The 12,807-nt window shown below is 40.9% G+C and overlaps 1 protein-coding gene across 1 annotated transcript in view; it reads left to right on the top strand.

The window, feature by feature from the left end:
* The window catches only part of gbe1b (glucan (1,4-alpha-), branching enzyme 1b), an 88,519-nt gene that overhangs the window by 20,249 nt on the left and 55,463 nt on the right, over window positions 1–12,807 (top strand). Inside the window, exons 6-8 of the mRNA XM_073489494.1 lie at window positions 1,043–1,133; window positions 4,109–4,318; window positions 12,512–12,627. Coding sequence (XP_073345595.1) covers window positions 1,043–1,133; window positions 4,109–4,318; window positions 12,512–12,627 — 417 coding nt within the window. The remainder of the gene's footprint in view (window positions 1–1,042; window positions 1,134–4,108; window positions 4,319–12,511; window positions 12,628–12,807) is intronic.

Here is a 12,807-nt window from a genome sequence, read left to right as displayed (position 1 = left end):
GCATTATTTTGCATTCAAATACATTCTGCTGCACTGACATTATAAAAAGCTACAGATATGATTGGCACAGCAAACCAGGAGCAATCTGATAAATGCTGTTTCCTTGGTTGTGTCATCCTGCTTAGTGGGGAAGGAAACTGCCAGAGTAAATGCTGTCAAAGAATCTACCTGCAGCAGCTGAGGGAATCTGCACAATAGGATTCTCCGGGAGGCTAAACTCCACCGTCTCTAGTGACGGCTGCCTTTGCCTGCCATTTCATTTTCTTGACTGTGGAGAGAGTATATATATAAATATAAAAAAGAGAGACTTCCTCTCACCCCAGTGCTTTGTCACAATCCTTCAGAAGCCAACATTTTTTTTTCTCTCTCCAGCCTGAAAAGAAGCTGCGATATAAATAAATAAATCTGCTCCACACAACAGTGAAAAACCGCAGGGCCTCCCTCTGGAGTGCTCAGTGGCAGTTTAAAAGCCTGTTGTTCTCTTATTCATAGAAGCAGTTTTCGTAGGTCGTTTTGAAATGTTGTACATGACCTCCTGACTCTGATAGCTGGTGTTTCCCTGTAGCCACAACTTGTCTTTACGATACCCAGGCTTGTGTCAGAAAGGAAATGCCTGGAGCTCATATATACAGTATGACTGACACGGGTCAAATACTATTCAGACGTAATGTTTCCAGATATTTGTTGAGCTAAATTAATCTGGCCAAACACATCAACAGCAGAGACTTCTCAGCTAATGCTGTCAGTGTTTATAAGAATTCAGAAACAACTTGCACTTCCCGTGTGGCAGACAAGTTCGTAAGAATTGTTATTAGCTTTTTTTTTTTACTGTTTGGGAAATCATCTACGCAGCAGGTGTTGTTTTTAGAAAAATCATAAGAAATGCAGAGATGGTGAGAATAATCCCTCTGAAATACTTACATCAGTTAGATATAGTTGGTTCAGATATCTGATAGGAACTCTCTGAACACATGAAATTGAGAAGAAGCTTTTTATGAAATGGAATAATGTTTCTTCTCCTCTCTCTGCCCTCTGTATTCAGGTTACAATTGTATTCAGCTGATGGCAGTCATGGAGCATGCCTACTATGCAAGCTTTGGATATCAGGTCACAAGTTTCTTTGCTGCTTCCAGGTAAATGTTTGTTAATTTCACAGTGAGATTTATATGTTTTGTACAAGCTTACTTGTAACTTAGTTGCTGTTGTGTAATAATAATAATGTATGTGAAGAATTTAAAGTTAGAATCTATGTATTTCATACATTCAATACTATTTATAATCTCCAAAAAAGGTTCGCATTAGCCATTCAATTTATTTGCATACTATAATTACCTGCCTGTGTTGTAGTTTTCATTGTTAGTGGCAGTGTCTGCCACTCCTCTGCGTTAATCAAGCGATTCAGAAGACGCTTGATTAAAACGAGCCAGTGTGCATGTCGCATAATGTGGGAGGCAATATTCAATCATCACCACTTCCGTATTACCACGCTGAAAGACATTGTTGACTGCCTATTTTAGTCGTCTTTATTTAAACAAAGTGATGCAGTGAATCTTCTCATCCCACGTTTGTTGCTCCCAGTGGTCAATACACATGCCATTTCTAATTGAACTCCTGGACCTGGATTGTTCAAGAATAAGTCCACGCAAACATAAAAATCCATTATTTACTCACCCTCATGCCAATGGAAAGTCAGGTGAAGTTTCGTAGTCCATAAAACATTTCTGGAGCTTCACAGCAAAACTGCATTGCAGCATTCTCCCAAAGAACTGAAGTAGCTGGGGACACCAGAAAAAAACCGAACATAAAATGGCTCCATACAGCTTGTCTGATGTAATCCAAGTCTCCAGAAGCCCTGAGATCCTGAATTGATTTGAAAATGTGTTATTTAAACCCTTTCTTAAGTTCAAATCTTACTGTAGCTGCTAAGCTAAAAGTGTTAGCCTGCATCCCACCTTGGTGCTCAAGCTCAACCGTGTGTCAAGGGTGTAAATAAGGTCCTAAAATTTTAAAGATATATAAGATATAGATAGGGATGAAATATTTAATGAGCTGTCTTCCCCTACATCTATACTGTACGTAGTGTTCTATACTTTAGCTTTGGGGCGTAATTGACAAAGGCCCCGTTTTCTTTTAGCTGCTGCTGGGAACCTCCAATAAACCAGCAGCAGATGATCACAGTGTTCGTGAAGACAAGTAGTATACAAGGGAGTTAGCAATGTAGCTTGCTTCGAGCACATTAAAAGCTTTTTATATAAGAGGGAGGAATTTAAAATAAATTCAAAATGTTATAAGAAGGCAGTGCAGGCCAGCTCAAACTGGTGCAATGTGCTCTCTCCTCTTGGTCCTGGTTAATAGCTGAGATGCAGTCTCTTAGTGTTTTTCTTTTTAACCAGATAAACTTTATTATTTCTCTTTCACACAACTTTACCCGTCACTTGCAGTATCTGCCCTTTAATACAACTGTAAATAGCCTTGGAGAAATGGTGTTTACTGGGAGGGTTGATCAGGAAGACGGCACTGAGTGAGCAACTTCACAGTTTTTTAGAAATCGTCACCTCAAATCAAAGGTGAGGAAGTCTGACACCAGCAAAAATCTCTCTGTAAATACATTTGCTGTTAATCCAGAGAGTGGAGGGAGTCGTAGATAAAGGTGGACTAGTCTCAGTATTTATCTTCTTTCAGAGTCCTTCTTCTTTGCTTAGGGTAGAGTATAAATCCAAAGTGTAATGTATACAGTGTAATTTCACCCATGATTGATCTCTCAGTGTCATTTAAAACCTGAGCGATTGAGTAGCGGGAAGCGGGGTAAGACTGTCACTTTGTGTCCTGTTCTGCAAGGAAGTTGATCTAATGATAGCTGGAAGGACAGAAGGGATGTTATTGGACAATATGAGGAGTGTGTGTTTGTATGCATACATAAAGTCACTCTGTGGAGTGCCCTGAGAGTTTCACAGTCTCTTCTTTATGACCCTTTTAAAGAGCATTAAAGGACTATTGAAGAGTTATGGTGTCATATAAAATATATCAAATAAAAATATCCGAGGAAGTCTTCTTGACAGTGTGGTTGAACTGGATGATCTTTAGACAAATGATCCAAGATGAAGGTTATGAGATAGTGAAATCATATACTGTGCAATATTCTTGTGGTTATTTGAATCACACACTCTAATTAAAAAAAATATAAATTCAGTGTGTGCTCTTAAAAGTTTTCTTAAGGGAAGACACTACAGGTCGTCTTTCAGGCTAGTGGAAAGAAAATGTTCCTTTCTTGTGTTTATTTTAATGGAGATTTCTGTTCTGGACATTTAGGGAAATTAGTGCAAATGTAATTACATGGTCTCATTTGCACATTTAACATGAAATATCAAAAAACTTGTAATATGAAAAATAATTGTTTTGATGTAAGTAATCAACTTTGAGCGTTTCATGGTGATACATACCATAGGTTGTTTTGTTTTCAACCATTTTTTGTTGGCATGGTATTTTACAGGACATTTTTTTAGGTGTTTTCTCAAAATGACTTTTTTCTGAGCCAGAATTATCCACTTCATTACACTTACATGCACCACATATTAATTTATTCCTATCTAATTCCGTTGTCACTGTTGTGTCGCTACGAAGTCAAAGGAAAAATAAACTCAATTTCAAGGACAGTTCTGTTGCCATCACCTCGCACAAGTCACAAACCAGGTTTATATTTGGGACGGGGGCAAATTAAGGTGTAGTATTCTCGTGAGGCCTTAGAGTTAGACGGGAAGATTAAGTGGTAGGGAAATTGATATAACACACAAAATATACTTTAGTCCTTGGAAAGAAGAACAAATGCATTTGCAAGCTTGTATTTGTGTACGTGTATGCATGATTGTTGTTTTATCAGTTATGTATCAGGTCTAAATGCTCAAATATGGAAAGAAAAATAGAAAGAAGTTGTGAGGACAGGCTGTCCAATCTTCTTTTAAGGGTCATTTTGACATTAGGCTTTAGATTTGGGTTGAGAAAAGGATTAGGTTTATGTTTATTTCAAGTTTACAACATGAATTGTAAATAGTGTAGGGCGGGGTCAGGTTGTGGTGAACTGATATTAATCTGTACGTGTGTGTGTTTGTAGTCGGTACGGTACCCCAGATGAGCTGAAGCTGCTGATCGACGTGGCTCATTCGATGGGCATCGTGGTGCTGCTGGATGTCGTTCACAGCCACGCCTCCAAGAACACCGAGGACGGCCTGAACAAATTCGACGGCTCCGACTCGTGTTTCTTTCACTCTCCACCCAGAGGGGATCACAGCTTGTGGGACAGCCGACTCTTCAACTATTCCAGGTACTCTTTGTCTGACACCCCTGTTAACTACTGTACCCTGCCCTGCATGGACAGAGGGTGCAGACATCTTTTTTAGGTAGATTCAAAAACCATTATGGATGCATTTTTTAAAGAAAGACATGTCAGTAATCTTCTTTGTATTTGATAAACTGTATGTTTATCGAGATTGAATCATCCCACCTACACTACCTCACATCAAGACACAAGCAACACAAGCTGTTTCTTTTTCGCATATTTATGCATTAAGTTTATTGGCATCAAAATATGTTGTGCAATGACATATTTTTAGATGTGCGCTGGTTGCGCATGGGTTGAGGCAGGGTTTTTAAGTCAGTTTGATGCATTAGTATTGCAAACTGCAATTTACATTTTCAGTGTTAACAAGTTGGAAAGTAAGAGTCTTACTGTAGGGAGCACTAACAACTGGAAGTTGTGAGAGCTGTAAAGAGCATATTTTATACAAAAAGCTGTGCAAAGTAATTAAATCAGAATGGTATTACTTACTGATGTACAGTAGTGGTGAGAAGGCGCTACAGTTTGTGTTATTAGCAGTAGATCTGTAGATTTCAACACCACTCCACATTTTCCTCGACAGTAGCTGTGGATATTTAAAGATGCTTTTGAATGTTACATATAACACTAAACTGATTTAAATCCGGCCATGGCTGCATCGGATGTTTGAATGTTTACCTTTGAAAACAAGGTTAATAAATGATTCTGAATTTAAAACACAAATCTATGAGCAACATATGAACAGGTTGATAAATGAGCCCAAATGGGAGCTGACATACCACTCTTTCTATCTTCCCAGACTATACGATACAGCATGATGTGTTGAAGGTCAAAAGCAAGACATGATCTCAAAGTGACAGATTACATCTCTCACCAAAATGGCCACGCAGTCAGGCTCAGCGTTAATTTGATATTCCTAAAGCATAAAATGGGCTGTTAATGGTGAATTAAATTTCCTCAAATGCTCTTGATTTTACCTTTCGCACATTTGGCTGACAGGTGTTGAATTTTAATGCATTGTGAGTAATGATTTGATGTTGCAGTGTTGGCAGGCTTTGCTCATGTTCATATTTTCAGCTAATTACAAAAGTGTGAGGGAAAACATAAAAGGCCTTCAGTCGGCAGGCAGCTTCCTGACTCTGCTGGTGCTCAGCGTACACCCAAACTATTGATTGGTGTTGTTGTAGGCCATGTTAATTAAGTGTCTCCTCTTGCCTCTGTACCCAGAAAATGATCCTAGCGCACATTAAAGAGGAATAGGCACTGTTGGGTCGCTCAAATGAATTTTTTGAACTCGTTTTTGTGTGTGTGTCAGTGTGCAGCCATTTCCAATGCATTATACAATGTTTAGTGTCAGGCATGGGGGCTATAATAAGAGAACAAGGTTCTTCTTTCATTAGTTATTGAACTCTGCTCATATCCGAAGCACTCATTAAACACGGTGCAGACATATGCCACGACTGGGAGGCATATGAGGAGTCATTTGTAAAAGCCCAAAGGAGCTCCGCAATGTCACTGCCAGTTCATTTGTCTTCTCTGCCTCTCACAGGTTGTTTGGAAGTATCGTTCGTGTCAAGCTTTTCTCCTACTCCCCGCGGAAGGAAATGAACCTCAGAGGCTAGCCGTGATGCTAGTGTGAAACACAGCCTGTTTTTAATCAAGCAGCCCTGCTATCAGCCATCACAGTCTGACCATGATGTTCTTATTAGGTTGACAGAGGCTGACTGATACTGGCTATCAGAGCAGAGATATATTTTCCTTGTTGCTGCCTCTTCTGCTCTGCTTCCACTTGTGCATCTTTATCAAAGAGCACCTTTTTTTGTGTGCCTGTGTTTCTCTTCAGTTTTTCCTCATAAAACATTCAACTCACTCTGGAGAAAAATGTTGTTTAGATGGATGCCTGCTATCCAGTTCTGAACTTGAGTGCCCTTTGAGTCAAAGTGCGTGCATTTGAGGACGCATACTGCAGATGCTTGTAATAGCTGACACCGTAGTTGGAACTTATATTTTATATGCTTATTAAATAGTTCAGGAATAGTATAAGGATATTATCTTCTTTGCTTTTGAGCCGAAATGTTTCAGATGCCTTGAAAAATCAAAGCATGTTTTGTTGGAATATCCAACTTTTTCAACACTAATCAGGATGTGCATTTGATGTGAATGTACAGCACCCAGCACCCAGCTGCTTTTGAGGAGGGCAGAAGCTAACTATGGGAATAACTGCGTTAGTCGTCCGCCGCTGTTTCCTTCACAAACCTTTTCAAAGACGCCAAAGTCACCTTGAGACGCTGGTGACCGAGTGAATGGAGCTCATGGTTGTGTGTAGAGGGCTGGCAGCCAGAGAAGCCAGACCTTTTTGCAGATCAGGGCCTTCAGATGTGAGAGCTCTGAGAAGCTTGATGTGGGCTTGTTCTGTAATCCCCCCACCTCTCTCAGGATCATTTGCATCCACTTTTCATCAATCTTTGTGTGAATTCTTAAGATATGAAAAATAGGCCCAGGGCCAGTCTTTTTAACTCTTCTGCGTGTTCTCATGCTGAGAGATCGGCTCCATGTTTGAGGACCAAGGAGCAATAATTCTCTCTTTGACAAGATTATTCTGTGCATGAGACTTTATTATGGACAAATATTTGTTAATGTTGTCTGTATGGGCCAATATAAATTGTGAATGTTTCTGTCCCTGTGGCCTGCCATTGATCGTAAATGAATGAGGACAAAAAGTAGCTTGTAGGCATTCAGTAAATGAGATTAGCACTGCTGGGGGTGTATGTTTATTTTACAGTATGAAAGCTCAAATAGGGCAGAATCAAATACTTTAGGATCGCTGATGTATAGTGCTAAATATACTGATCAAGGTATGTTTTTTTAATCCATGCAAACCTGCTGGTACTCCCATCAAAATCAGCTTATTACACGTAGGTTTCATCACTACACGCTCCTGCCATGTATAATATTTTAGTATTTGCATTACAGTAATATTACACATGCCATGAAGAAAATTATGCAACATTTTTTCCCAAGTATGACTTTTTTTTATAATGTGAGATCTGTTTGCATTTCTGTAGGTTTTCAGCTGTTGTGTCTACAGTGTGCGTCCTTTGTTGTGAAATTCTCAAATAACAGAACTCTACACAAGGGATGTCATGTAGGGAAGCAAAGAATCATCCCGCTGATCAATGACAGGTTTTTATTTTAAAGAAACAGAGCAGAAACCATCACAAAGGAAAAAATCTATCTCTGTCCCCCTTCTGAGCGTTTATGTTTTTACATACTTCTTGGAACAACTCTGGACCATCGCTGGGGCCTGGCTACTGTCTGATCAGTCAATAAACTCACGCTTGAAATGGCAACTCAGTCCAATTTCAGTCATTTCAGTATTTAGTACCCATGAGTTATTTCCACTGTCCCATCAAGTCACACAGCGAGGGGAAAAGCTGTTTTTCCCCTCTGGTGAGCTTCAGCTAATGAGTTCAACTTAGCTGTAGGTGTGCATGGCGGCTGGTTGGAGCTGCCTGTAGAGCTTGCAGTAGGTGCTGGATGGAGCCAGTGGGTAGGAACGCAGCAGCTCTGCACCTTCATGCTCCTCAGCCCCTTAAAACTATCTGACTAAAAGCAAAAAAGTGCCATGGCAGTAGTTTGTATGTGCAAAGAGCTTTCTGTTGTTTTCTTGTGATACAAACGAATAATATGCTTCTTAAAAAGCCATTTAATAGAAAGTAGATTGCAGAGAAAACACATTTGAAGTATTTAAGAGACAGTCCTTTTCCTCTTACGTGTAGTGCTTTTTATCCATCTACATTGTTTTGGTGTGAGTTGCAGAGATATATATATGTTTGGAGATATCGACTGTAGAGATGTCTGCCTTCTCAAGATTATAATTGCCCTAGATGGCACTGAGCTTCTGGTGTTTACAGCGCCAAGGAATACATTTGGAAAAACTCAACAGCAACGTCTTTTTCCAGAAATCATGACCCGATCACTCAAGGTAATCCATAGACCTTGTTGTGAGCAGTTTCATGTAGGAACTATTTTCTTTCTACCCAAAGAAGAGGGTAGAAAGAGGCGTGTGCTTGTGACAGCGCAGGATGTGAACGTGGATGCCGTCCTCCTCGGCTCAGCTGTACTGTTAGCTTAGTTAGCTAGCCTCTCGTCCCTGTGTCGACACGTTTCCTGTGTGGTGATACAGTTGAGAACTGTCTCTTTTAAAAGTGAATTAAAAGTTAATAATCAGCAGATTTTATTTACTTACTCGGAGTCAGTGTTGCTCTTCCTCATGATACTGAGTCATAGTTCCTTCCTCAGTATTACAAGATTGCTAAGCTTTGCAGTATTTTGCCAGTCAGTGTTTCATTTACAACCACACTGAGCTAGCAAACAGTTTTTAGAACTGGCCTGGAATACGAGCATGCATCCAAACCAGTTCTACTGAAACGGTGCCTGCTGTGGCTCGTCCCCGCTCATCTACTCTCCGAACCCAGGGGACTGTTATTCCCTCAGTAAAGCTTGTAAGGCTGCCCCCTCCCTCAAGGCTGGCTGCCAAGTTTTGGCCCACCCATTTTTTGTAATTAATCCCAAGTGATCAGCACATTGCAACATGATGCTGATGTTAGCCAGCCAGCTAGTCGACATTCCTATATTTGACATGATGTTTTTTTTTTAGTCAGAATGGTGATAGCATAAACCCAAAAAATCTACCAAATAACATTAGTTATTATTCATTAGAAGAGACACCTTCAGAGATATCCTGCCACTGCTAAAATTGGAGAAAACTCAGATGGATCAGAATTGGACTGCCAGACAACTATTGAATCCTGAAAGGCAGCAAGTACAAGGTGATACTAATTACAGGTTGCTAAACATGCAAACAGTCTCAAAGGGAGCAGAATATCCCTCCCAGGATGACAAGCAAACGCAGCTAGATGCCAGGCAGCCTAAAGAATGCCAGACAAATGGCAGATATCTGACACAAAGCACAGCAATACAGGGACAGTCTGTCAGACAGCTAGATGAGAGTTTACCCTGCGTGGCAGCCAGCATCGCCAGACTGCCTGGAGGGCTGCTTAACAATGTGGTGTGAAGTATAAACATGTATTTCGTCCACATGTCCAGCATAGAGCACACATCTGTGTTCTAAGACAAACACAGAGCTGATTGGATAATTGAAGCCCGTCTTACTGGACTGAGGCTGATCTGATGAAAGGAGTGATGACAACTAAACATGATTAAAATGTCTATCGTGAGTCACAAATAATTAAAAATAAAAATGAATTATACAGCAAGTCTTATCCTTCAAGAATCTATGGTGCAATTGTGTATTTAATGTATCCACGAGCTACATGAATAATTCCATCATTGAATGAGTAAGTAAATTCAAGCAAGAACTGTGAATTTATTGCAAGTGTCACTCCCGTCAGTGTCTCTGTCCTCGACGCATTAACGGCTGCAGGGATTGGAGAAAAGTTTGAAATGCGTTAAATGAGCCACCTTATTTGTCCTTTTTGGTCCAACAAACGCACGCCATCCATCAGGCTGTCGAGCATCGTTGTTTGAGCATCACACTTCTGGTGGAATGACCTGTCAGCTTCTTAAATTTATTTGGTCTTATCTGCAGCTTACCTGTGATGTTGTGAAAACAGGGACTTAAATCTTTCTCTCTGCCGTCATGACAAGTTGCCTTGACCCCTTATGCAAAATTGACTTGGAGAAACACAGCATGTTTCAATATCTGCTCTGCCTGCAACACAACATAAAGACCATAATGTGGGTCACAGTCAGCTGGAGGAGTAAATAAGCTCTGATAAGGAGCCATTAAGCATGAAGCCGATGTGGGAAAAGTCTGTTATTTGAATTGACTTGTAGTGACTTTTGTTGCAGTGTGTGCTCAGAGGTAGAACAACAACATATGATAGATTACCTTTATCTTACTCTACAAGCTGCAGTATTAGAGCGTTACTCTATTAGTGCTCTCTAACCAGGTTTCACTGTCATTGCTGAGCTTTAGCATGAGGACAGTGTAATATGCAATTTGCTTTTGTATTAACACCACAGGCCGAGTGATAACTTCATTGAACTGCATAGATAAGCGGCGTATGGCATCGGGTATAGAGATCTACTTTCCCACTGTAATTGGACTTGATGATGAATGGCATTGTGGGTCCTAATGTGGCAGTATGGTTTCATCTTGGGCCTCTGGCTCTCACTGGCTATTATCTCCATCCCGTGAGGATACATTGTGTCTGAGCCTTTGTTGGCTCTGCGCAGTGGAGTGGAGGACCTAATCTATTTATCACAGGGTCTGCGTGACCACCCAGCCAGGCTGCTATATCGGATCATACCAGGCTCCCTTGTGCTCCTCCTCAAGGGAACGAGGAAGCGCCGATGTAACATGCAGCTTCACACCTGTCAAACAGTGCTGAGGTTGGTCATCCCTGAGGAATGGAGCACAGAAGGCAACGCATTTAAATGCATTTCGTGTCACAGCTTACTCCGCTCCCAAAAAATCTGGGATTTGGGTTTTTTGCCTTTAGCATTTAGTGTTGGGACTCTCTGGGGGATAATCAATGATACGATCGAGAACAAGAATTGTTTAGTGTTTGGATAGATTTTTGTACTTTGAGATGTTATTGAAGTGTTGTTGAAGCATGAATCTGAGACTCCTCACTGCTTCACCAGCTTTTTGACAAGATGAAATTGCATCATTCAAGACCAAAATGTTGAACTGCCCCTCGGTGTTGTGTTGCAACTGAAAAACAAATGAAATTCAGGATCCAACTTTTCTAATTCAGCGTCTGGATCAGGTTTGTAAACTGTTACTGTAGATACTGAGAACTGAAGGAAATTATAACTTCCCAGTTTTGTTCCAGAAGGAAGAAAACCTCATTCAATATCACATCTAACGTTTTTTAATAATTCAAATGTTAATAAGCCTCAAACGGCCTATTTCAGTAGAGGTTGGTGTGAAACTCTGGAGGTCAAATGATATTTCGTGAAGCTGTTGGTGGAAAAAAGTCACCAGTGTACTTCATAGATGTACCATCGATACCATATTACCACAAAAATAGAAAATAAATTAGATTAACGGGTATGGTTTTATACAGATGCACTTGACACATATCATTAGAACAATGGTTGGAGCTGAGTACAGAGAGCATCTGAGTTGTGAATTCAGCCTCAGCAGAGGCAGCAGTTCACATCTAATCTCTGTCTCGAACATGTCAATCGCCTCACATCAGCAGGGCTTTGCTGCTGCTTCTCAACATGGCATCCGTGTGTACAATGTTCTATTTGGTGCTCATTACACACACCACATAAGGACAACCAAATCTTGAGTTTTAACTGACGTTTCCATGGCAACACGCCGCTGAATGAGAAGAGGTGAGGTGCGTAGTGTACTTTGCCTTGAGTGGCTGTTCAGATCCAGATGACTCTCCCATTGCTCAGTCAGGAACGGGGACTGGGGCCATTTATGGAGTCTGCCTCTTCCAGCGTCCACCAACACAGTCCAGCCAACAGGCACAGAGAGCGTTTGCATGCTTTGTAGGACACTAACAAAACACAGACACAAGTTAAGCTTTCATATTCAGATAGTTTGTACATTTCCCCTGTTTTTTGTTCTTGCTTGTGTTGTGGGACAGAACATGTCTATATATGTTGAAGATGGAAGCCAGAGCGAGTAGAAGCGTATGATTTATCTCACATTGAAGAGAGGGAATTCAATTCCCCTGCATGGTGTTTGTTTACCCAAGTGTAGCATGAAATCCTATCAGTTCAAATATGCAGGGATGGGCCTGGCTGTACTAAACGCTTGCCCAGTGGTCATGCAAGTGGTCTGATGGAAATCGGAAAACTTCCCCGTGTAGTGTGAGCCACTGATTTCTCATCCTGACAACTGGATACATGAAAGGCAGCATCCCCTCTACGGTGTAGTTAATGAAAACACCATCTCCTGTCACTGACACTCCATCTCCAGCATAATGGAGCTTTGGTTATCAATATGTGAATGTCCTGTAGCGGCGAAAATTAATCTCTGGTGCCTAAAGTGCATGATGAGATGTGTGAATAATTCACAGCTTCTTGTTTATCTGACCTTGAGTGTGTGTGTGTGTGTGTGTGTGTCTCTGTGTGTGTGTGTGTGTGTGTGTGTGTGTGTGTGTGTGTGTGCCTGTTTATGTGTTTTGCTAGCTGGGAAGTGTTGCGGTTCCTACTGTCGAACCTGCGCTGGTGGATGGAGGAGTACCGCTTTGACGGCTTCAGATTTGATGGTATTACCTCAATGCTGTACCATCACCATGGCATCGGTAAGGCTGTCTTCAGTGCATCTCATATATAAAGACTGGGTAGTGTGTGTAAAGCATGTCATCCTCCTCTTCTTCGAAACCAAGAGCGCAGTGTGCATCTCAGACTCCAGAAGCATAAAGAATACAGCCAATAGGAGTTTTGTTTAAAGGTCTGACTGATCCCAACCATCATGTGGTTGA

The sequence above is a fragment of the Pagrus major genome, chromosome 2 (genome assembly GCF_040436345.1).
Source record: "Pagrus major chromosome 2, Pma_NU_1.0".
Taxonomy (NCBI): Eukaryota; Metazoa; Chordata; class Actinopteri; order Spariformes; family Sparidae; genus Pagrus; species Pagrus major.
This window is presented reverse-complemented; position numbering and strand designations above follow the sequence as displayed.